The sequence below is a fragment of the Lagopus leucura genome, unplaced genomic scaffold, assembly GCF_019238085.1.
Source record: "Lagopus leucura isolate 7727_CA_CO unplaced genomic scaffold, USGS_WTPT01 Super-Scaffold_100002, whole genome shotgun sequence".
NCBI classification, from domain to species: Eukaryota; Metazoa; Chordata; class Aves; order Galliformes; family Phasianidae; genus Lagopus; species Lagopus leucura.
The window spans coordinates 471023-497754 of NW_024962263.1; the positions used below are offsets into that span (position 1 = coordinate 471023).

The 26732-nt window shown below is 40.8% G+C and overlaps 1 protein-coding gene across 6 annotated transcripts in view; it reads right to left on the reverse strand.

Annotated features, from left to right (window-relative positions):
* TNS3 (tensin 3) overlaps window positions 1-26732 on the reverse strand; it is a 223624-nt gene that overhangs the window by 138085 nt on the left and 58807 nt on the right. For all 6 annotated transcript variants that reach the window (XM_042869077.1, XM_042869079.1, XM_042869080.1 and 3 more), the window contains exon 3: window positions 8876-8913. In XM_042869077.1, coding sequence (XP_042725011.1) covers window positions 8876-8913 — 38 coding nt within the window. The remainder of the gene's footprint in view (window positions 1-8875; window positions 8914-26732) is intronic.

Sequence of the window (26732 nt, forward strand, 5' to 3'; positions counted from 1 at the left end):
TGACCACCGAGTTTAAGGAAAAGGCTGAGGTTCTCAGCACATTCTTTATAGCTGTCTTTGAAAGTCATACCCGTTGTTGTTGGAGTACTCTACCCCCTGACCTGGAAGTCTGGGATGGGGAGCAGAATAAACCCCCACAATTCTTGTGAAAACTGTCAGAAACTTACTACTCCACCTGGACTGCCACAAGTCCATGGGGCCAAATGGGATCCACCTGAGGATGCTGAGGAAGCCAGCAGAGGTGATAATCAAGCTCCTTTCTATCATCTTTCAGCGTTCCCGGTCACCTGGAGAGGTCCCAGAGGATTGGAGGCTTGCCAGTGTGACTCCCATCTATAAGAAGGGTCGTAAGGAGGATTCGGGGAACTACAGGCCTATCAGCCTGACCTCAGTGCCAGGTAAGGTTATGGAAAAGATCGTCCTTAGGGAGATCATAGGGCACGAGCAGGACAACCAGGCAATCAGGCCTAGCAAGCATGGGTTCATGAAAGGCAGGTTCAGTTTGACCAACCTGATCTCCTTCTATGACCAGGTAACCCACCTGGCAGATGAGGGAAAGGCTGCTGATGTAGTCTTCAGCAAATCCTTCAGTACTGTCTTCCACAGTATTCTCCTGGAGAAGGTGGCAGCCCTTAGCTTGGACAGATACACTCATCACAGGGTAAAGAACTGGCTAGATGGCTCAGCCCAGAGAGTGGTGGTGAATGGAGTTAAATCCAGCTGGCTGCTGGTTACAAGCTGGTGAGGGGCCTGGAGCACAGGCCTAATGAGGAGCAGCTGAGGAAGTTGGGATTGTTCAGACTGGAGAAGAGGAGGCTCAGTGTGACCTTACTTCTCTCTACATCTATTTGAAGGAACACTGTGGGGAGGTGGGTTGGCCTCTTCCCCCATCTATCTAGCAATAGGATTAGAGAGAATGGCCTCAAGTTGCACTGGGGAGATTCAGGTTGGACATTAGGAAATACTTCTCTGAGACACTGGTGAGGCATTAGAACAGGCTGCCAAGGGAGGCAGTGGAGTCACTGACCTTGGGGGTGTTCAAGAAACATTTAGATGATGTACAGTTTAGTGGGAAATACTGGTGATAAGTGGCTGGTTGGTCTGGATGATTTTAAGAGGTCTTTTCCAGCCTTGGTGATTCTATGATTCTGTACTCCTGTCAAACAGGTTTGTTTGTTTGCTTATTTGTTACCAGGACTACACTTGCTTTACAAGGCTTTAACTGTCTGAGGTATCTTAAGGACTTTCTTCAACAAGGCATCAGAAGACACATGAAGTGCCCTTCTGTAAATAATTTCTAGTGAAGCACTGTTATAACACAGGTAGTAAAAGCAAATTCTAATGAAGCCTAGACATTTCAGCTTGCCGATATAAAACACGCAAGAGCTTCTACTGGAAAAGACATATTACTCACTTCCTCATTATGTGTTTCCAAAACTTTTGTTATTCATGTGGTCTGTAGTGAAGTTTCCATTCTTTTGTTAAGTCAGTAAGGCAACTGCTTATAATCAAATGCAGGGGTTGCTCCAATCTTAGAGAATCAGTATTGCAAGAGGGAATTCGTGTACTTCCAGGCCATAGCAATCAAGTACACTACAACAAACAGACATATCATGGGGACGCTGTGATTGCTACCAAAATACTGCTTTAAGAAAGCAGTGGCATATTTTGGTAAGCTACCTGATTTCCTGTCCACCAGAGACATAGTTTAACAAACTGTGTAACATAAAAATGAGAGCATTCCAAGCAACAATAATGTAAAACACATCATTTCTGAGATCTTTAATCCCACGTTAGAGGGCTAAAAAATCGTTACGTCTCTTCAAAAAAATTCAAAATTAAAATTTACAAATCAAGATACAAGGATCAGATCCAGACAGAAAACAACTGGACAAAAGTGATCCATTTTCAGGGCACAGGAATGAAAACCAAACAAAAAAAAACTCCTAAAACATCTTGACGCTTTCCAGTAGAAAATTTACATCTGCTGTGAAAATATAGCCCACTCATGTTTTCATGGTGAACAAAGGAAAAACTGAAGTAGTTTTGTTTCCTTTGGTCAGTACCATCTTATTTTCCTCTTGCCAACTACTAGAATTTGTAAAGAAACAGAGTTTGAATTTGTTCACGTACCACATAGGTCTTGCTAACATAGCCAACTACCTGAAAATGAGACTGAATTAGCGTTCCTGTCTAAATACACTAGCGTATTTTTCAAGTACTTTTCCAGTTTTGGAAAGTCCCAGCAAATTAACTGCTAAACACACAAGCCTGCAGCACAGCATTTCTGCTACTTAAAGAATGCAATGTTTGTGCCCCTAGAAAGCACCTTCAAGTCTTATGCCACTGAATAGCTTACAGTTCTGATTGAATCAGAAGGCTTATTCATTGAACAGCTCACTACAGTACACTGTAACCAAACAAGTAGAGTATTTTGCAGGCAGGAGGATCTGCAAAATACTGCTATTGGGGGCTATCAGGAAAACTAATGACTGCTCTGAGTTGCAACTATCAGTTACAAAATTCACACAGTAATCTCAACTTCAACTGCGAACATTTTTATTCTAGTCCAACGCTAAGCAGCATTAAAAGTGTTGCATGCATGCTAATATAACATGCTAATTACTTCCCATGAGGGGAAAAAAAAATTCATTAGAATCTTAAGCTTACTGAACGTGTCCCTATGTAGAGATTCCTACAAAAATGCATCAACTACAGAGGTTCACATAGTTGTCCCCTGCAACCAACACGGCACAAGTTTTCATTTAATGCCTTGATTCCTTCTACCCAAAATCTGAGATAGTTAGGTAGAAAGTATACTCCTCCAATCATGCACACTGATTCTTATATATATATACTTTTTTATTTTTATTATTATTATTAAAGGAAAAAGCAAAGCAAAAAAACTCACATGAACCTTTTGAGAAGCAAAGTCACCGTATTTAGTCCACAGCTGCTTGTGGCAGTGCTGACCTACGCTTTCAACTGTCGTATTAACTAAGTTGTAGAAGCTGACAGTGGTTTGCTGTACTCAAAACAATTTTCTTCAAGGTTGCTTGATTTTTAAAACAGAGTTTTATTGTGAAGTCACTTACAAATTAACACACACCGAGTATTCAGTGAAAGGGTTTTACCAAAAAAGCCTACTTTCTGGGGAAGTTTGAAACATTAAGCTGTATTCCTTGTGCAAATGCACATAAACATGAAAATTAGAGCATCAAGAGAGAAATACATAAAGATTTTAAACTGCCTCTACACAAGTAGCAGCCCTTTTTTAAAAAGTGATACACATTTTTAACATCTTAAAAGTTGGAGTTCTGTATTAATTTTGTATTATTTTAAACACTCAAAGAGAAATTCTTTCCACTCTTCTGAACAGATATTGAATTTCCTCAATAGCAAACCTTGGGAGCATCAAATTAAATAGAAAAGAAATAATTATCACTCTCAAAGAAAAAGAATATTGGCAGCTGTTTGAGAAATGACAACACCAAAAATACAGTCGCTTCCCTCTCAAAACTGATCAAGTATCAGCATGATGATACCAACCCAAGCCGTCCAACACTTTATGAGCACTCATCAAAAATACGGCAGAGATGAGATGTCAGAAACACAGTAATCCTGGAAATCTCAGTGATTTTTTTCATGTGAAGAGGAAGTGCCCCTAGGCTGCTACTCTTTACTCGCTTCAGCCATCAACCTCTTCCCTGGTCTCATCTTCCTAATGGAATTAGTAATCTAGAACGATCCAATTCATTTAACTTTTTAAGCATTGGACTACTTGTCAAAATGCACTTTCTTAAAGCATTAAGTGTAAAGCGGTGCCCCCTTACACGCTTTCTGCTTCTGCACTGAACACAGAAGCAGCACACTGCAATCAGGGCACACAGAACACTGCATACAGCTTGCGAAGTCACCAGCTTTCTGCTCACGTAACAATACAGAACTAGAAGCAGCATCTCTGTATTGCTATACTATACACTATCAGCAGGCAGGGAAGAACTTTTAAACACAGTCTACTTTCAAACCTCCTTCTGAAAACCAAACAAAACCACGCACGCACACCAGAAATTAGGATTTAAGCTAGGTATCTGATACAGGAGGAATAAAAGACAAAGTGAAGGAAATGTGTAGAACACACTAGATTCACTATTCTGAAGAAGAAGGAAGGTAAAGGCAAAATATTTTTTTCTTTTAATTTGGATATCACTTACAAGAGCAGAAAGAAAACAAACTAATCCACAACCAAAATTAAATACAGTTTGACTCATAACTGACAACAGCGCATTGTCCATAACTCAATTCCGAATAGTTACCACACTGTTTAAAAGACGGATGAGCTGAACTAAGCAGATATATTTCTCTATAAAAGGAGAAGGATCTTTCCTTCCTGCTCCAGAAACACCAGGAAAATTGCTGTATCACAGTGTACAATACATTCCTCTCCTAAGCATTTTTCTCCCTGGACCATGAAGAGCTGCTGATTCTCCTTGTGGGAATGAAAGGTACCTGCCTTCATGGTCACCCACTCAAAGGGCCAGAGACCAGCCCTACCACCTCAGTGAGGCTGCCCCAAGTAAACACAAGGTTTATTCATAAAACAGACCGGGTGACAGAAGTTTACCAAGCCTTTTAAAATGCCAGTATGCTTTGAGCTCTACATCTCTTGACTGAAAATAGATGACCAATACATCTATTTTTTATTTCTTTTTTTAACTTCCTCCTTCCCTCTCTTATTTTCACAATACACAATGAACATGTATCCAAGGACTAAAGCCAGCTGTCGCTCCCGGCTTAGTTTTATTGCCATGATTACTGCCAATTTCCCCATTGCAGCACAGCTCGTAACATTTTTACAGTAACTTAAACTGTTGTTTTTGTTTTTTACATTTCTGTGCATTTCTTTTTATAATCATGTTTGTTTTTCCTTTACTATGAGAGTCTACGAAAGAAATGAACAATGCAGCGAGGGATGAAGGACAGCCTCACTCCTATTCTCTAAACTTTTTAAGCTATTGTTGATCAAAGAAAATGGGAAAACAGGGTCAAGGGGAGAATTACAATATCTCAAATACAAATGCCACGAAAATGAGAATCTGACAAAAAAATGTGGCCTTTGAGCAAAGCAGCAGGACAAAATGTCATGTTTGAGTTTATACCTTTTATGATTGCAATTTTGGCAGCTTTATAAGTGACAAAACACTAAAAACAACACATACATCTTACTTCTCTATTAAAAAATAAACTACAGAATCTGAAGGTAATGAATTGCTTGACCTAGCTTTAACAGCATGCAACTGGCACGCTACAGCTCAGAACATGAGTCTATCTGAACAAGGATTTTAGATCACTGAGACAAAATCTTGAAGCTTTGATTAAGTCTGCACTCCACTGAGATGTCTAAATAGCTCCTTAAAAGGCAAAGAAGGAAGAGTGTTGAATCAAACTCATAGAAATCAATTAATCCTGTTGGAGAAGAAAAACAGAGCCATGTGGATTAGTGTATTGGACACCAGGTCAGACTGGCAAAGTATCGCACTGCATTATGTAAAAAATAATGGCTCAAACAAGGCAAAATTATCTTCCAGGTTGAGTTGAGGAGATATGTAACACTCAGTACAAAAACTGAAGTAAGGCACTGCTGAATGACAGCATTGATCCAGCAAAAGACTTCAACAAATACTCAAGCTTACCGATATTAAGATAATTTAAGCATTTGCTTACAAGCTTGATAAAATCAGTCAGCTCAAGAGGGACTTTTCAGCACATTAAAAATGTGTCAAAAAAATCATGTGTCTTATTAATGTATCAAGTTTTTGAGGCTCAGAGCAACAGTGCTCTCATTGCTCAGCACTCACAATGCACATCAAACTGATGAACTGAGGCCCGTTGAGCGCTGTATGCAAAATAAACTGATTGAGAAGCTGCACCTGAGTTCAAGCACACACCAAGATCTCTCACGCTGCACTGGCAGAGACACAGCAAACAACTTCACAGATAGGCTATGAGAGTTCAGTGACTTCTTCAGAGAAGAGTGATCTACTAAACCCTTTATGGCAGAGCCCATCCATAGTTCCATTGCTCCAGGACATGATTAGATTACTTCAGTGCTCAGAAACCTGTCTGCTTTTCACCTAAACAAACCTATCTGGAAAACTTGTTCACATACTTGTAAATAATCACTTTTTCATGTAGAAAACAACTTCTGTTTTGAATTTTTGGATCCTAAATTTCATTAATTTATCCCCCAGCCACATCTCCACATTTCCCTTCTTGATTAAATTGCAGATAATAATTTGACAGAGGTGGATCTCTCTCCAGGTTTTATATTCAGATGCCCATTCTGTATGCATTTGTTTTTCTCCACAGACAATACCAATACAGTATGTGTGTGTGTGTGTGTGTAGTTGTTTTAAATTAACCTCAAAGACTGACAGAGCTGGGGCTGTTCAGTTTGGAGAAGAGAAGGCTCTGAGAAGAGCTGATAGCAGCTTTTCAGTATCTAAAGGGGGCTGTAAGAAATAAGGGGACAGACTCTTTAGCAGGGTCTGCTGTGACAGGACAAGGGAAAATGGTTTCAGACTAAAAGAGGGGAGATTTAGAATAAGGAATGTAGTATAAGGAGCATTGTTCCCTACAGTAAGGGTGGTGAGGCAATGGAGCAATATACCCAGAGATGTGGCAGATGTCTCATCTATGGAAACATTCAAGGTCAGGCAGCACCAGCTCTGAGCAACCTGACCTAGCAGTTTATCTCCCTGATCATTGCAGGAAAGTTGGACTAGATGACCTTTAAGATTCCCCAAATTGCCAGATCAATCTCCAAGTTTTTCCCTGGGCAGAGTTCTTCACTTGAATTTACTCATACGTTTTGGAAACACTAAAACAAAGAAATTTTTCCACAAAGCTAAACATCAAGTCAACAATACAGGCGACTGAAATAGATCCGTGTTCTCCAAAAGTCAAGTAGTCTAATTATAAGAATAAGTGTAACCTTCATTCAAAGCAAATACCAGTCTTCTTAAAAGCAGGGAACATTATCCCAAGAGAATAAAACAAAGTAACCCCCTCCAACAACACAAAATTTACACATTAGCACTCCTTGGACATCTCTGATTTACACAGATCTAGAGATGAGGAAATTTTAAGTCATCTGAGACCATGGAAGTACTTATGCTGTTGGTAGCTGACATTACGTGAAGAGGAACTTTACACCTGCAGCTCGTCTGATACCTGTACAACACCATATGAACTCCATTTTGGTCTTTCTGGCAATTTTTCAGATCTCTACAAAAACATAGAAACATTTCATTTGATATCAGCATGTAAAATGATTTTTACTCTACAAAATTAATCAGGGAAAAAAATGCGAAGACAGTACGAAAAGAAGCCTTAAATGAAAAATCAATCCTTTAGAAAAAAGGATTTCACTCTTCCAGTTTGATTTTCTTTCATATTTATTTGTTTTAACAAAACAAATTAATGTAAATGTAAATCTTGAGTGTTACTTTTTTTTTCCCCACTGTTAAAAGTGATATGTTGAAACAATTGTAGAAACAACCCTTCCTCTCACTTTTTATTCATGCTTACACAGTTCTTGTTCTATACTGTACGACGTGGAAACCATTCCCATTATTTAACTGCTTGTGTAATGTATCAGAAGAAGAACTCATCCACTAGCAAATATACATATTAAAATAAAAAATATTTTTAACTTTAAAAAACTAATATTTTTTAAAATAATATTTTAATTCCACGTTTACAACTGTATACATACAAGGAATAGACAACTAATCCTTGACTAGCAATGATGTTTATTTTCCCTTCAGATACTCATGTCTTAGCTCGGTTAATTTTCCCATAGCAACATTTTTCAGAACCCACAAAAATTATCCATACATAACATAAGTGCAAGTCAAAAAAAAAAAACAAAACCAAGGAGCTTTATTTTTTAAATGTTGATGAGTGTTTTTGTTATGAAAACCACAGAAGAAACTGAACTCTGGATGTGTTCAATATTTATTTGATCTTTCCCATTCAGATGTCTTTAAATCATAAAAAAAGATGGAATGCTAAGTGCAAGGGTTGTTGCTCCCACCTCTTCCTTTCAAGACTGCTCCTGCACGTAATGGAAAACATTCTGACTTTCAGCAGCCATAAAATATCTCTTTTCCTTTTATATAGATTTGTGCTGTCCTGATACTCAATATCTACCTTTCAATATTCAACATCTACCTTCAAGTCAGAAACAATTACAACTCACCAAGCTTTGAAAACGTGCCCTGAGTAATTATAGTTGATTTAACCTAATGGCCAACAAAATCCAAGACAATATAAAACAGTGAGAAGAAAAAAAAAGAAGCCAGCTTTCTTTTTTGTAGAGTACAAGATAAACTAGGAGGCTGAGCTGGGTATTTCCTGATGAAAAAGGCACTCATTTTTTAAAAATATCAAAAATTTAGTTAAGAAACTGAACTTGCTGGATTCAATTTACAGTACATGCTGAACCTAAATGTTCTCATATTTTTCTTAAACCACCACTAAAAGTTTCCATTAAATCCTGTTGCTGTAAACTTTAGATACACACCCCAAACTCATATTTTTCTTTTCCTGGTAGAAGAGCGTAGTTTGTATTTGGCCCAACTTTCTGTTTTCAACTTGAAACTTGTCCTCTTGTGGGAGGAATGAGTAGCTTTATTGCAGAAGTTACACTATACTTGTTTTACCTTAATGACAAAATAACAGCAAAAAGTTGCTCTTTTTTCCTGTCAACTTGGCATTTGATTTAATAATCATCATAGTGACACAACTTCTACAGTCCAAACTTCAGATACACATGGACTATCAACAAAGAGAGAGAAATAAATAGGCTTACCTTCTCTTCACATTTCCTGTGGCAGGCATACTTGCAAACTAAAATGAAAGCAAAGATAATATATGAGTAAAAGAGCGGGTGGATTCTCTCTTTTTTTTTCTTTAGATCAATTTTTTACTGGAAACACAGCCAATCATAAATCTTCAGATAAAATAGTATTTACATAATACTAAAAAAAAAAGAGAAGTATAATAGAATGTAGGTTTTATCCTTTCCTGAAAGTGCAACTACAGTAATGTTATCATAGAACCATTACAGTTGGAAAAGATCTCCAAGATCACACAGTCTGACCACCCAGCTATCACCAGCACTACCCACTATGCCTACCTGCCACACCTACCTTTTCCTTGGAAACAAAGAGGGATGGGGATTTCATCACCTCCCTGGACAGCACATTCCAACCTCTCACCATTCTGTGAAGAAATTTTTCCTAATGTCCAGCTTCAATCTCCCCTGGCACCACTTGAGGCCACTCCTTCTTGTACTGTCACTAGTTATGCGGACGAAGAGGCCTACCTCCACCTCACCACAACATCCTTTCAGGTATTCACAGAGAGCAATAGGTCTCCCTTAGCATCCTCCCAAACTTCAGACTAACAATCCCAGCTCCCTCAGCCGCTCTTCATAAGACTTGTGCTCCAGATCCCTCAACCAGCTCCACTGCCCTTCTTGGATATGCTCCAGGGCCTCGATGCATTTCTTACAGTGAGGGGCCCAAAAAGAACACAGTGCTCTAAGTGCAGCCTCACCAGCGCTGTGTACAGGGGGCAACCACAGGTCCTGCTAGCAACAGTACTCCTGATGTAAGCCAGAATGCCCTGGGCCTTCCTGGCCACCTGAGCATACCACTGGCTCACGTTCAGACGGCTGCTGACAAACATCACCAGATTACATTCCTCCAACACAGCCTTCCAGCCACTCTTTGCCAAGCCTGTAGCACTGCATAAGGTTGCTGTGACCAAAGTGCAGGACTAGACACTTGGTCCTGTAAAGCTTTACAAAACTGACCTCAGCCCACTCACCCAGCCTAACCAGATGTACAGCCTCTGTACAGCCTTCCTATCCTCAGACAGGCAAATCAACACCTTCTTCCAGCTTGGTGCGATCTGCGAACTTACTGATGGTGCGCCCAACCCCCTCGTCCACATCATTAATGAATATATTACACACAGCTGGTCCCAACATTGACTCCAGGGGAAAATGGCTCATGAACCAGTTGCCAGACAGATTAAACTCCATTTGCTACCATTATCTGATCCTGGCCATCCAGACAGCTTTTTGCCCAGCAAAGAGCATAACTCTTCAAGTCACGAGTTGCCAGTTTCCCCAGTAAAATACTGGGGGAGACAGAGTCAAAGGCTTTGCTAAAGTCCAGGTTGACTACATTCACAGCCTTTCCCTCATCCACTGGGTGAGTCAGTCATAGAAGGAGGTCAGGTTGGTCAAGAAGGAACTACTTCCCATGAACCTATGGTCCCCTGGTTGTGTGATCACATTTAAGCTGATCTGCAATGTCTAGGTCTGGTTCCTCTGATGAGGGTGATGACCCATAGACGAGCTGATTTATTGAGCCTGGAGGGAGACTATGCCTTCCCTGTCTGCCTCAACTGTGAAAACTGCTGTGCCACATCATTCTGCCGTGCCACACCTAGTTTACTTGTCCCGGTCACTATGCTCACAGGGTTCCCTTTGCATGCTCAAGGCACTACGGTCACTATGCTCACAGGGTTCCCTTTGCATGCTCAAGGCACTACGGTCACTATGCTCGCAGGGTTCCCTCTGCATGCTCAAGGCACTACGGTCACTATGCTCACAGGGTTCCCTTTGCATGCTCAAGGCACTACGGTCACTATGCTCACAGGGTTCCCTCTGCATGCTCAAGGCACTACGGTCACTATGCTCGCAGGGTTCCCTTTGCATGCTCAAGGCACTACAGTCACTATGCTCACAGGGTTCCCTTTGCATGCTCCAGGCACTACGGTCACTATGCTCACAGAGGTTCCCTTTGCATGCTCAAGGCACTACGGTCACTATGCTCACAGGGTTCCCTCTGCATGCTCCAGGCACTACGGTCACTATGCTCACAGAGGTTCCCTTTGCATGCTCAAGGCACTACGCCGCTGCACCTAGCCCCAGCCACACCTCATCAGCCCGCCTCTGCCCAACAGCTGTGGGGTTCTGCCCGCTCTCCACACCCTGACAACTCCTTCATTTTAGGACTCCCTCACACACCGTGATCCTCCACCCTGCTGCAGAGCACACCCACACTGGAGCCATTTGCCTCGGAAAATTTGTGCATTCTGTTTCCCTACAATAACACACGTTTGGTTAAACCTCATGGGCTGATGATCTTGTCATCTATCTTTACAGCTGCACATACACCAGAAGCATTATCAGCTAAATAACACAGATATTAAGTCCAAATTGCTCAGAATGAGCCCAATGAGTCTCAGCGATATCTGCAATACCAGAGACCTGAGAAAAATAGGGTGACTTAGAACTCACAAGCAACTATGTCTCCTCAGAGTTCAACTTCTTATTGTGAAAAAAGTTCACACATTGCTGCTAAATTATCTCAAATAGTTTAATACTTTCTTTTCATTTCCTGCTGATAAAATAGCAGGAAAGTCTGAATCACTGAATTTAGAAAACAGCACTCAACTTAAGTAGCTAGGTGATGAATGACATCATGCATAATATCTAGAATCTGACAGGCAGGTTTCAAGAGTATATGCACTTTTTTTCCTTATTCTGAAAAGCTGTTGGATTTTTTTTTCCATGCACTGTTTCTCCTTTGGGTAATACTGTAAATTTAAACGCATTCTAAATTCGGGTAAAATTTACTTATTCAATCCCCCATGAAACCCCCACAGAGGCTTACCTGGAAGATCAGCTGTATCTAACCTTAGACCACTAAAGCTGAAATACCCTCTCAATGCTCTACCAAGAGTTATATCCCGCAGCCCAACTCACCAGAAAAGATGCAGCTATCAAGACCTGAGCTCAGCAAATCCATGCCCATTTCAGAACAAACCGCAATAACTGCTAATGAAAATCCTTCATGTTCCAGTGACTTCTCAGGTTAATAAGCCCTGGAGATTGACCTGCCTTTTAAGCAGTCTTGTTCATACTATGTTGGTTTAGTTTTTCAGCATATAAATAGTGAAGAGCTCTTTCCTAGCATAAAACAGGATGAACGTTGTTCTGCATTAAAATTTTTGGTGTTTGTACAAATACACCACTCTAATAACACTAAGTGATTGATGACCATACATTTCTTACAAAAGCTATCACCCTTAAAGCATGTGGTGGGTAACTTAAATTAATGAGGAAAAACATTTTCTCACATGGCTGTATGGAGCATGCCTAAATTCGTAAGTGTTTTCACGCACAGAAACAGCATGTTAGGAGAATATGCATTCCTCAGCAGTATGACTTATTGTGAGACTGTAAAAGGCTAACACTGCTGTCCAAAAGATAGATTTGTTTACGCTGGGTGGTCTTCCAAAAAGCTAGAATACTCTATGATTTTTGTCACGTCTTTTAAATCTATTTTCTAACCACCTTGACCACTTCCCTGACACAGCCTCTGGCCCACAACTGGTCAGTTAAAGATAAGGCTAACCTCCCTACCCACAGGCTAGCTAGACATGCTAATTAACTACACTTTTTCAGGATACTCCTACCTTCAAAGAAATTTAGTCATCACATATAGCAATTAATAGTTCCTCTACTCAGTCACTTCAGCAACTTCAAGGACGATCTTTACATAAAAGTAAATATTTGCTATATCCAAAGAAACACAGAGATTTGAACAAAGGTTAGTTCTCAATGACAACAAGAGATGCCCTAAAAAAACATGCATATGTACTATTTGTTTCTCCCATAGCCTACTTATAGACCTTCTGTACAGCATGGAAACAAACAAAAAATAACAAGAAGAAGGGACAAGTAATACAGAGCTTTTAAAATCTGCAGATTCTAAAAGACAATCATAAAAAGTAACGAATAAAGTACCACATCCGTCCAGAAGTCCAGACATTACAGAAAAGGTTTGTGCATCTTCTTCATTGATGCTTACGCCTAGATTTCTGGGGTGAGACGATGAAATACAGAGCAAAAATAATTACAAAATGTCAAAATGAAATACAAAAAAAAAAAAAAAAAAAAAAAAAAAAGACAGCTCACATGATGCCGCTACTGGCTCATGCAAAAACAAATTATGAATGTCGTAAGCAGTACAAGTTCTTACTAAAAATGTAGATAACAATAAATGCAGCTTATCCTGTTTCCATGTGCATCAAAAAGCCAAGGTTTGCCTGCTCTTATATAATATGCAATTACTGTATGTGGTGTGAAGAAACCAGAGAGGTCAGACGTCAGTTTACTCGAAATCACAACAGCAAGACAACAACAACATAACAACAAGGAAATACACCACAGAAACTCCACGCATTAGTAATGGAACTAAAAAAAAAAACCCAAAACATTGCTTATCTTTATAAGAATCAAAGAAAACAAGAAGAGGTAATGAGTTAAATACAAATCAGGTTGAGCTCCCTGACTGAAATAATTCCATAATTGCTTCTTCTCCCCAAGTACTTAAATTGGTAACATTCTGAGGGTAGAAATTTGATACATTCAAAGAGACAGCTTCGCTCTTCTTCAACATCCAGAAATATCCCACTCATACTTCAATCCCAAATTCCATGGATTGTACTGACTTAAGCTACTACCTTTTCTTCTTCACTGCCTGATAATGCTAATGATCATCATAAAACGGGGTAAAACAGACACTCCGAAATGAGATCACCGATTGTCCAAACACTGGGAGCTAACAAAGTATTCCTTCGTGCTCAGCAGCAAAACAAAAAAGATGCTCTCCCTTCCCTTCTATGTGAATGTCAAAGCATTAATTCCATACGATGCTCCTAACAGGCTACATCCTGAGAACAGGAATTGATCCACAGACAAGTGAAACAAGCACCAATTCCCTTCTCCTGACAGGTCTGAATTTTGCTAGTAAATCCCTGCCCAGGGCAAGAAAACATAGCACTACTGAGCTCATTTTGACAGAGCGTTCTGTGCTCAAGACTCACGTATGCAGGTCACTCCAAAAGTAACACACAGAATCGCAGAATGCCAGAGATCAGAAGGGACCTTGAAAGATCATCTAGTCCAATCCCTCTGCTGGAGCAGGAACACCTACTTATTTCCATGGAAACTACAGAAGTTACAAAGAGCACAATCACACTATTTGATAGAGCTCATTCTCAGCTACAAAACTCTATTTCTGAACACAGTCACACCATTAGCTATGTGTTTTTCACCAGAGATGTAAAAGACTGCGCTACTAAAAATGTGAATGACCATCCAGAACACGGCTTACCTTCCACACTGCTGCTGCCACTGCTGAAACACACCACCCACTGCACGTATTAACATCCACCATTTAATCTTCCTGAAAGCATCAATGTCGACAGCTGCCATTTTTTACGCATGAAGGAACTCCACAACACACCTTTAGTTCATATGCACCATTTTGTCACACTGTCACTACTGACTTCTGTCCCACAACAACAAAATGCAATGGAATATTGGCAGGAAGGTTCAACCTCTACTGTCATACCACCAACATCCACCTCTGATGTCATGGGCCAACAATAATAAAACAGGAGGCAGAGAAGACCTCATACACATCTCACTGAGGCACAGCAAGCTTTACCTCTGCTACACAGAAGGGACAACTAAATCAAACCTACAGAATGTTTCACTGAAGTGAATAAATAACAAACACTAGAATACAATCTCTTCACTAGCACTTACCACTGGGCCACATCACAAAAGTGTGCCTTCCTAAAATGCTGAGAAACTGCTTGATAAACACTGCTAGTTTTCACTTGTCAGTAAGGCGCTCTACTGATACAAAGACACTTATGTACATACATACATAAAGTGATTATACACACACTGAAGTCTCTGTGTGTCTATATGTGCATATACACACACCTATAGATTTGAATTGTACGTGAATGTATGTACACAAACACATACCGAAAGCAGAAGTTACATTCTTAATAAACATACAACTGCTTGCTTAAAACCAAGTAAAATTTAGAAGGCTGTTATCGTATAACATTGCTTGGGAATTAACCTCCAATGGGAAGAAAGCATACCTTGGATCACTAACCAGCAGCTAATTATCAACCTCTAGATGATAACTCCTACCAACATCTCTATTGCTAGTGTTGCAAAATCATGAGAACAATCCTTAAGTATGTTTTTTCAACTACAGATAGAAGTTACAAGTACTTTTAAACTATATTTTCTTTCTGTTTTTCTGATGTCTGTCCTATTTCCTACACTCTCTGCTTTCTCTGGAATATATAAATATGAAAACAAAGTATTGTAATTACAAGAACTTTAAAGAAAGTGAGGAATTAAGAAAATGCTGTGAACCAGGTGAAGAGGAAGCATGCAGGCGTACAGAGAAAAAGTCAATGACTGAGGGCTACGCTTTGAGAATCAAAACTCTCCAAGGACCTAAGCACAGAAAACAGCACAATGAACCACTGCTGTCATCTTTTTACAATAAAGTTCAGATGGTTTTATACCCTGTAGCTGTTAACATCATGAACAGTGAAAGAAGCCTTCAACACAAACTAATTAAAGACTTGCCCACAGAGAAGAATCAATATTCTTGCTATTTCTTAGAATTCATCTTACAGCAGCTAACGCAGAACTATATTCTGCATGCATGGCAGTACTCCCTCAAGCCCACGGTGACTCAACCTAAATATTTATGTTACTTCCAGAAAAATGAATTACCTCAAAGATAAGACTTCCACAGAGGCTGAATTACTTTTCAGTACGTCAGCTGCTATCTTCAGTTGGAGAGAGAAGGATTTCAAAGCAGTATTATTTACTCAGTGGATCAAGAATTGGTTGGATGGTCACAGCCAGAGGGTTGTGGTCAACTTTTCTATATCCAGATAGGGACCAATCATAGAATCATTAAGGTTGGAAAGATCACCAAGATCATCTAGATCAACTATCAACACACACCTATGACCATGCTGTTCAGTGTGACATCTGCTCTATTCTTGAAAATCACCAGGGATGGTGGCTCCACTACCTCCCTGGGCAGCCTGTTCCAATACCTGACCACTCCTTCTGAAAATAAACTTTTCCTAATATCCAGCCTGAACCACCCACAGTGCATGTGGAAAAAGAGCCAAAACCCCACCTTGCAACAACCTCCACTGAAGTGAAAATAAGGTCTTCCCTGTGTCTTCCCTTCTCTGAAGAAACAATCCCAGTTCCCTCAGCCTCTCCTTGTAAGACTCATGTTCCAGACCCTTTTCCAGCTTTGCTGCCCTTCTCTGAACATGCTCCAGGGCCTCAATGCCTCTCTTGTAGTAAGGGGCCCAAAACTGAACACAGAACTCAAGGTATGGCCTCACAAGCATCACATAGAGAGTGATCACCTCCCCAGTCCTAGTGACTACACTACTTCTGTGTACAAGACAGGATGCCACTAGCCTTCTTTGCCATCTGGCACACTGCTGGCTCACGTTCAGCCAACTATCAACTACTATCCCCAGATCCTTTTCTTCCACACAGTTTGCCAGTCACTCTGCCTGAAGCCTGTAGTGGTGCATAGAATTTCTGTAACTGAAATGCAGGACTCAGCAACTCATTCTTCTTAAAGCTCATACAACTGGATTCAGCACATTGATCTAGCCTATCCAGACTCCTCTGTAAAGCCTTCCTACCCTCAGGCAGATTGACTCCCTCATGAGTCGTGTCCCCAGAGGTCTGCCTTGGGAAGCATGCCCCTCAGCATCACTAGCAGTGACGGACGCAGTGGGATCAAAACTACCCTCAACAGGTTTGCTGATGACACCGAGCTGAGTGGTGCACTTGACAAAATAGAAGGAAGTCATCCAGAGGGATCTGGACAAGCTTGAAAACCGGGACTACACAAGCCAAACAAGATTTAACAAGGCCAAATGCAAACTGTTGCACTTGGATCGCAGCAACCCCAGACATCTAGTGGCTGGTAACCATGCCTGCAGCAGGGGCTTGCAACTAAAGGACTTTAAAATTCCCATCCAATCCTAGCCACTGTATGATTCTGTAACACAAAGCAAGAAGTTAAGAGACAATTCTGTTTGACACCTTACTGAACACTGAGAATGAGCATTTGCCTTCAAAGCAGATACTACACAGCTCTTGACATTCATGGATTTTTTTACCTTCCAAGAGACAAGTAATATATTAGGATACTAGACCACAGGCCCAAGTACTTGAAGGAAACTTTCCTTCCCTTCACTTTTGCAATTCAACTTTTCCAATATAGTAACGTGCTATTACAGCTACTTTCGACAGCAGTGAGTCCTTGATTTTTCACAACTAAATAGAAGCCAACAAAAGCACATAAAAAGGTATAACACTGTCATTAGCCTGGCTGAAATGCCTTTACACCAATGCACACAGCCTGTGAAACAAGCAGAAGAGTCACAAGTGACAGCAGGATTAGAAAAATGTTACTTAATTGCTATCACAGAAATATGGTGGAACGATTCACATGAGTACAACAACTGTGGCTACAAGCTTTTTAGAAGGAATAAAGAAGGTAGGAAGAGTGAGGGAGGGAGCTGCCTTCTATGCTAAGATACAACTGCAAAGAGATGCTCCCAAAAAAGTTAAAAACAGGTTGAGAGCTCGTGAGTTAAAATCAAGAACAAGATCCAGTGAAGGATGTCTGGTGGTCAGGGTCTCCTACAGGCTGCCTGATCAAGGGGAGCCTGTTAACAAAGGCATCTTGCTTCAGCTTCAAGAGGCATCACACTTGGAAGCTCTCATCCTCATGAGACTATCCCAGGTGCTAGGAAAAGGACACAGAAAGCTGCAAGCAATCCAGAAGACTCCTGAAGTCTGTTGAAAATGACTTCCTTATTTGGGTGCTGGACAGAGCAACCAGAGGCGAACCATTACCAGGCATGGTGCTCACCAATGTGCAGGAGATCATTAAAGAGATCAAGATCTCCTTTATGGGGCAGTTTGAGCTGTGGTGACCAGGCCCTGGTCAAGTTCGTGATCTCAAGGGATGTGGGCCTGGCAAAGAGCAAAGTCAGGACCACGAACTTCGAGAGAGCAAACTCTGGGCTATTTAAAGAATTATTGGGTGAGATCCCCTTGAAAATTATCTTTAGGGACAAAGGGACAGTACAGGTCTGGCAGCACTTCAAAGATACCTCTCTGAGGGCACAAGAGCTCTCCCTGCACAGGAAACAAGCAGGAGAGACAGGAAACTAGCACAGCTGAGTAAGTGCCTGCTGGTCAAACTGACTGAAGAGAACGAAAACTGTAAGCAGTGGAAGTGAGGATGTGTGGCCTGGGACACTGTCCAGATGGGCAGAGATCAGGAAAGCAAAGGTGCAAATGAAAGTGAACTCGGTAAGAGGTATGAAAAATAACAAGAAGGGATTCTACTGGTATGTTGGTCAGAAAAGGAAAGGAGAGCATATCCCCTCTGAGGGAGCAGAGGGGCGGGGGGAGGGAACCAGCTGCTTCAGACATGGGGAAGGCTCGAGTTCTTTGCCTCTATCTTCAGTTCCAGTCAGGCTCTCCGTACCTTTTGAGTCCTTGAACTTAAAGGCTGGGCTCAAAGGAGAAAAATCCCTCTCGGTCTCAGAGCAAGTCAGAGATCACCTCATGAGGCTAAATGAGTTCAAGGCTGTGATGCCAAACAACACTCAATCCAGAGTTCTGAAGGAGCTGCCTGATGTGGTTGCCAAGCCACTCTTCATCATATTTAAAAAGTCATAACTATTAGGCAAAGTCCTTGGTGACTGGAAAAGAAAGATCTGGGGAACTGCAGGCCAGTGAGCTTCACACCTGTGCCTGTGACTATGATAAAACAGATGCTCCTGGAAGAGATGTTAAGGCACATGCAAAAGTAGAAGGTAACCCAAGACAGCCAGCACAGCCTGACCAATCTGGCAGCCTTCTACAACGGAGTAATGGCACTGGTGGACAAAGGAAGGGCAACTGATGTCATTAGCATGGATTTCTGCAAGGTTTTTGACACGGTCCCACACCACATCCTTATCTCTGCATTGGAGAGATGTGGTTCTGAAGACTAGACTATTCAGTGGATAAGCAAATGGTGGCAAGGCTGCAGTCAGAGGGCTGGTGGACCCATGCCCAAGCAGAGGCCACTCAAGAGTGGTCTCCCACAGGGCAATATGCCAAGTAAGAAACCAAATCAGGATGTTCTAACAAATGCATAGCATAGTGAAGCCACCATGATCAGCTCTTCTTCAGACAGAGCCTAGCACAGAAAGACATCTGCAACTAAGATGTTTCACAAAACAGTGAGCTGTGCAACACATAAAAACGCGTGTCTAATAAGATTGTAACAACACTAACCAGATTATTAGAGAGAACCTCAGTAAACATACTGTTCTGCTGACCTATTTGTACTAGCTCTGCAGCAATTTGAAAACAGAGTGAAAAATTAACATGAAGAAGGTTGCACATTGAAGGGCAAAAGGGTCCTATAGCTGGAAATAATGGGCTTTAGTTGCAAAATGAAACACTTCTGTTTTTATGAGTCACATGCTAAAGATGCCGCTAGACTAATAAGCCACACAGTACAGTAGCAAGAAATGCTCCTCTACTTCTTATGCCCTAAATTATCTTGTAGTGACTCAGGTCTCTGTGGGTCTTCTGCTGTCATTTTTGTTTTAAATATTCAGGCAACAACCATCCCTTCATCTGAAAGTCCTAACACTTCATGATAGACTGTAAGCATGGAATTTTTAAGATACAGCTTTTTTTTACTTGACACAACTCCACAGTAAACAGGGTTGTAAACGAACTCTCTTGCAGATGAAACATTCCACTCACAGACAAAAGCAGTGGAAAATCTTTATTAAGAGAAAAGTAGTTTGGCACAGTTACTGCAATAGTTTAACTGTTCTCCTTTACTCCCACATTCTTCCTAGTTTCCAGGAACACTTTAACCATTTTGTTTACGCAGTAAAATCAGTAGGAATTTATGTCTGTCATTTTAACTGCCTCCTGCCAACTCCAGGGTGTTGTGAAAATTTATTTCTTTATTTCTGGAGAGTTCTGTTTGTTTTCTTGATGCTGGTTCTGTTTCATTTCCATTTATGCTGTTACAATGGCAGAATGTTAGCACTGTGAAGATGTTTACTTTTTTAATTAAATACTCACACAGCAACTGTTTAGTCATATTTAAGCTATACATGGCAAATTGGGTACAAAATGATTAAAACTTAATCCAGTCTGGAACTGAAGGCTGGTTTTAGACCTCCTTCATCGGACTTAAAAAGATCCAATGTCGCAATACTTCACCCAGCAATGTATTTCAACAAGACTAGGGCTCCTTGTTGCCAGTAGCCCACATGAAACAAATGGGGAAGAAAAAAAAAAAAAGGAAAAAGCAAGACTGCCTAGTTTTTTTTCTTGCAGCTGAGGACAGTCCAAGCAGTACTGTGAGGTCTAGGAAGTCTGCATGCTCATCACGAATTAAGGACTTACACTCAGAGAAAGGATCAGAGTAACGCTGGTTTAAAATGGATGACTTCGAGATTAAGAAAAACAACCTTCTTGAAAAACTGTTCATTATACAGATAAGACCTAAGGCGTGTTCATGCTTTGATTCACAGCAATTCTTCATCTCTTACATAGTAAGAGAGTCTCAAAGATCTTCAAGGAAAGAAACCATCATGAGCTACAAAGATCATCAGCACGATACTTAAGTTGCTGGCATTTACTTCAAGTGTTTGCATTATTTTTAATTTTAAAAATGACAAAAAGAAACAGGGAGTGCATAAGAATCAGCTACCAACTCCCCTTCCAGCTATCTACAGGGCTCAGCTTCTGAATGCATCGAAATGCAGGTATGTCTCTAGCCCAGCTTGCTTTATGGAAGCTTTCTTCAGTTATGTAACTCACGCTGTCACTACATGCTATATTCCCAAATGTGGTCTAATATTCATGATGCAGCTTGGTCACTACAATCATTAAACATTACACTATGTTTCCCCTTAATTTTTTTCCCCCTATTTAATTTTCTAGGAGAGCAGGATCTCACCTTAAGTTAACATATTTAAAGTACTGTCAATATGCCACACACTTCCCAGTGTCACAGCAACAGCATGCCAATTTTAAAGTGTTGTGATTTAAGCCAGCAGATGGATAAACATGACAGTCATTCCTCCTCTCTTCCCAGTGGGATGGTGGAGAGAATCAGGGTTAAAAAAGAAAACATAAGTACAGCTTGTGGATTGACAAGATAGAGAAAAGGATGATAATTATGTTTTTATATATATATATATATATATATATATATATATATGTATATATTAACAAGTGATGCACAAGCAATTGCTTACTACCCCACAACTAATATCTAGCTAGTTCCCAGCAGTAGCAGAGAGAGAGACAGAGATGAACTCTCATCCTCTTCAAAACTCCCCCTGCTTGATATCATATGGTATGGAATATCCCTTCGGTCACATTAAGTCAGCTGTCCTAATTACATTCCCTCCCAGCTCCTTGGGCCTTCGCTGTGATTGGCTTTGTCTCCATACACAGAGGGTGGTGAGGCACTGGAACAGGTTGCCCAAGGAGGCTGTGGATGCCCCATCCCTGGAGGCGTTCAGGGCCAGGCTGGATTGGCTCTGGACTCTGGTGGTTGACAACCCTGCACACAGCAGGGCAGCTGAAACTAGATGATCATCGTGGTCCTTTTCAACCCAGGCCATTTTAGGATTCTAAGATTCTATACAACACTTCTTAGCTGCAACTAGAAAAGTCAGTGCGTTATCAACATTATTTTTTTCCAAAAACCAAAACAGACCATCATACCAGAGACTCACACAAAAACAATTATATTCCATTTGAAACGAAGACATACAGACTCTCTCAGCTCCCCAGAGTGCTGTGTCACTTGTTTAAGAACTGAAATTCTACAATCATTTCTACCAGGACCACCTCAAAATATATTCCCTGAACCAGTGTGTTTATGGCTAGGTTACACTAATAAAAAGATACCCAAGTTCATCTAAAGTAATATTACTTTTAGTTCAAAGTCTGGATCAAGGAACGCTTGTATTGCATGTCAGGTGTCAATGCCAGCATTTAAACGTTAATTTAATCATTACCTGGACAGGAGGGTTGAATCATCAAACAGAAGTGTGACAAGTGCTTCAATTCAGCTTTATTTCACTTATCGGTGGCTTAAGGTATAAAATACTACTGCATTACTGACAACTCCTCCTATTTACCAAACCTGTAACTAACTTCGTAATTCCCCAGAAAGGGCTGGGAAGATTCAGAGTATCCAAAAACCTCTCAAATCTTGCTCTACACTAACACTGGGTTACAACATAACAGAGCTGGGACAAGATATAATTCAAAAAAAGCAGAGGAAAATTAAATAGAAATAAAACACATTTCTGCATTGATCAAATATAACAGTAATACAATAAAGATAAAAATGATATTCACATGGAAAATACGTAAGTTACATAGTCACCACAGCTTGCTTGTAAATGAAGTAAAATATGAAATATCTGTAATCCAGGTTAAGTGGTTTAAAAAGAATCAAGAAACTTTTCTAATATTGCAGACTTTGGGGCAATTATGCAAATATACATGAGCAGGTTGTTCATCTGCTCAGCCCTGCACTACGTCGAACTGTAATGCAGAGAAATGATCAACTCCAGCTCCAAAACCTTCACGTTCGAGGTACTACTGAGGAGATACAGGTAATCATATGGTCCTCAGTGTAATGAAGCACATGCAGGTGCCACAGACTTCAACCACTAAATAATAATTTCCCACAATGAATAGCTGCATCAAACAGTTCAGTCGTAACTATGGTTACCAGGAAGGGAGGAAATGAGCAGCTCACTCCTTCTCAAATCTTCCATTTTTACTGCTGTTTTTGTAGAGTTCATTACATATGAAGTTACTGTTACCAAGTATGCTTTTCTGAGGTGGGATGAAGTATCTAACAACGCAGTGACACATTCATTCAAGCTTACCTGACAGTTAACCATTCATTTTCACAAAGTTTTTAGAAGTGGACACTAGCGAAGGACACATTTTTTGTAAGACTGAGCTCAACACCTCCCAGAACAACAGCTGCTACACATTAATAAAGCTCATTTAGCTGTTACAATGTTGAATTACAGCCACCTTCTTGCAACAACCAGATAACCCATACACAAACAAAACACTACGAACTGACCAACCTATAACCTTCCCTCATTTCTCTCCACATAACTTCATTTTAGCCCATAAAATACTACAAGCTCTGTCAGGAACTTGCATTCAATGCAAACAGCTATTGTTTTCTCAGGACAAATTACTAAAAAGCAAGGCTTTCTCGTTAATACACAAAGGAACTTCAGTTGTTCTTAACTACAGGTTTTTCTTCTTCCTCTCTTCTCTATGTCAACTTGCTCACTTATGCACAACACCAGGGAGAATTTACCAGAAGCAGAAGAATCAGGATTTGGCTCTGTAACAGTTAGTTTATTTTTTTTTCATATTTAAATCGAGATTAACTGCACACGGTTTCATTTCAAGCACTTCAGAGCTGGCAAAGGAACAGACAACTTATAGTTCTATCTTTTCCAAAACTCTGCTTTACAAAGCCCACATTGTAAGTTAAAATGGATTCCTACTAAACTGAAACTACTAGTAGTCATAGCTCCACTCTGTGCAGCTCCTTTTCTTTTTCATCTCTCACAATTAAGTACCAGGTAACTAAAACCTACCAACACTGAATAAGGATGGTAAGTCTGCTGCATGTTTGCAACAGGAAAAAAAAAAGAGAAAAACAGAAACAGAGGGGAAAAAAAAAAAAAGGCCTAGTCTAGTGGTTGGCAACCCTGCCCACAACAAGAGGGTTGAATCTAGATGATCTTTGAGGTCCTTTTCAGCCCAAGCCTTTCTATGAATGATTCTGTGAGAAGGATAGGAAGGGTGAAACACTACATACTATCAAGGGTTCCTTCTGTATATTTCACCTATAAAACCTGTAAAAAGTTATCCCATGAAGACCTTAATATGGAATTGTCACAATCATCAATCCACCCATTCGGGGAATGTTTTCAAAGGCTCTCAACAGAAATGCTTGTAGAACCTTAGGTTCTGCTTGTTTTTAAAACTCAAGCAGGGCCACAGAGCACAGGACCACATCAAATAACTCCAGGGAGACAGACTCCACAATCACTCCTGACAACCCGTGCCAGTGCTACATCACCTCTACAAGAACAGTAACAAAAGTGCTTCCTGATGTTGGTGTGAATGAGGCCCAGCAGAGCAGAACTGCACGTAGATCACTAACATAGTGCCATGGCTTTATGGTTTTTGTTATCAGTATTCCACATCATGACATCACGTAGTGCACTGGGAGAGTTGATGCTCCAGTTCCGTGAACTGACGATAGTTCAAGATGTACACATCTCAGAAGAGAAGAACTGCATACCCCAGAGGGCTGTGCCCTGCTCTCTTTCCATTTTCCATTCAGAATAAAAAATAAAGCTGTTTGCAGATCACAAGGCACTCCTTTTCCCTTTCTGCTCATCTCTGCAGGATGTGTGCACCCTAGCCATCGTGCCTTCAACATTAGAGTAAGTGCCCAAAAACTGAAGGCCTCTCATTTTTTTTTTATTAGCCTCAATTGTAACTGTATTGTAATATATTGTGTTATCTTGTATTCCTATCTCTTTTTTTTATTAAATTAGCTTTCCTCCTCAGATCATTCCCGCTGTTTTGTCTTTAGGCACATCTCCCTACCCTCTTCCTTTTTTCCCCTTCCCCCTTTCTCAGGGTGTGGGTCAGTGGGTCCCCCTGCCCCATTAGCATAGAATGGCCCAGGTTGGAAGGGACCTCAGGAATCATGAATCTCCAACCCCCTGCCACAGGCAGGGCCACCAATCTCCCCATTTAATACCAGACCAGGCTGCCCAGGGCCCCATCCAACCTGGCCTTGAACACCTCCAGGGATGGACGGGGTATCCACAGCCTCTCTGGGCAGCTGTTCCAGAACCTCACCACTCTCTCTGTGAAGAATTCTCCCTTGACATTCAACCTAAATCTTCCCTCCCTCAACTTCAAACCATTTCCCCTTGTCCTGCAGTTATCAACCCTTTCAAAGAGTTGACTCCCCTCCTGTCTGTAGGCTCCCTTTAGGTACTGAAAGGCTGCAATGAGGTCACCCCACAGTCTTCTTTTTCTCCAGGCTGAACAAGCCCAGCTCCCTCAGCCTGTCTTCATAGGGGACGTGCTCCAGCTCTCTAATCATCTTTGTGGTCCTCCTCTAGTAACAGGACTGGGCCAAACCAGCCCATAAACCGCTGAAACATAGTTTCTTAGTTTCTTAATTACAGTCTTCCACCTCTGGGTTATAAGGACTCAAATCCACAGCAACCTGGAAAAAAAACTTTCTATTCCCACTTCCAGAGGTCTTTTTTTCAGGAATACCAGTACACTGTTTCTAACAATAAATCTCACCAAGAGGATCTTGACAGAATTCTCCTACTAAGCAGGCATCACGGCTTTATGATTTTATTGTTGGTATCCCACACCATAACATCATGAAGTACACTGGGAGTTGCAGAGTTAATGCTGCAGTCCCATGGATTGTCAATAGCTATGGGTACTTGTCCCAGAAGAGAAGAACTACAGCTTCCAGAAGACTTCATTGTTCTGTTTTTCATTTAAGGGAAAGACAGAACTGGTTAGAATCACAAGACTGCCCTTTTTCTTCTGCTCTTTGCAGTGTGTGCTCCCTAGCTGTGTCACCTTCACCATTAGAGTAATGTCTTTGGTTTTCAGACAAACTCTCTCCCATTTTATCTGTTTTATTAGCTTCAACTGCAATTGTAGTGGATTATATTGTGTTATCTCATATTCCCCTATTATATTAAGTAAAATAGTTTTCTCCCTTGGCTCGTAGCCGCTGGTTTTTTTTTTTGTTGTTGTTTTTGTGGGTTTTTTTTTTTTTTAGGCCCATCTCTCTACCTTTTCCCTAAATCCTCTCCCAAGGGTGTGGGTTCCTCTGCCCTATTAGTCAAGGAACTAAGCCAGAACCGTGACAGCAGGCTTCTTTCTTATAATATCAGCAATTTCTACCAAGTTAAATACAACTAAATCCTTAGAACTTTGGGACTAACCTCTAGAAAGACAGAATAAATGTTTTAAAGGCATGCATACGTATAACTGCGTATGATAACTGTAACACTGAACAAGCAAGGTTCATCCACACTGTTCACCCACAAATTCAGCAACACCTGTAGAAGATAAATAGCACATTCCTTCCACATTCAAATATCTTACCACCCTCTCTATCCCTCAGAGGGATCATAAGGTGTTGGAAGAGTGTGGGAGGGAAGGCATGTGGCAAAAGACCCATCTCAAATTTGCAGACAGTCCTAATATCATTAAGGAAAAAGATACTATTTTTCCCTCGTGCATCAGATGAAAAGACCAAACGTTCTCTTACTAGGAGGTAAGCCATGCACGCAGAACATAGACAGACTGCTTTACTAACATGCAGTTACAAGAGTTGAACATTAACCAGACTAAATCAGTACATTGGATCAAAGCCTCTTTATTTCAACAGCTTGCAGAAATCACTTAGAGTTTTCTCCAGATTTAACTTCTGCCTAAAGTCTTTCCCACAAGGATCCTATGGAGAACAGGTAAGTCTGTTTAGTCCTACATAGAAAGTTGGAAGAATGAAGAAGCACAGCAGTAGCAAGCAGAGACCAATGCCAGAAGCAGCTAAGTCTCCAGTCCATGC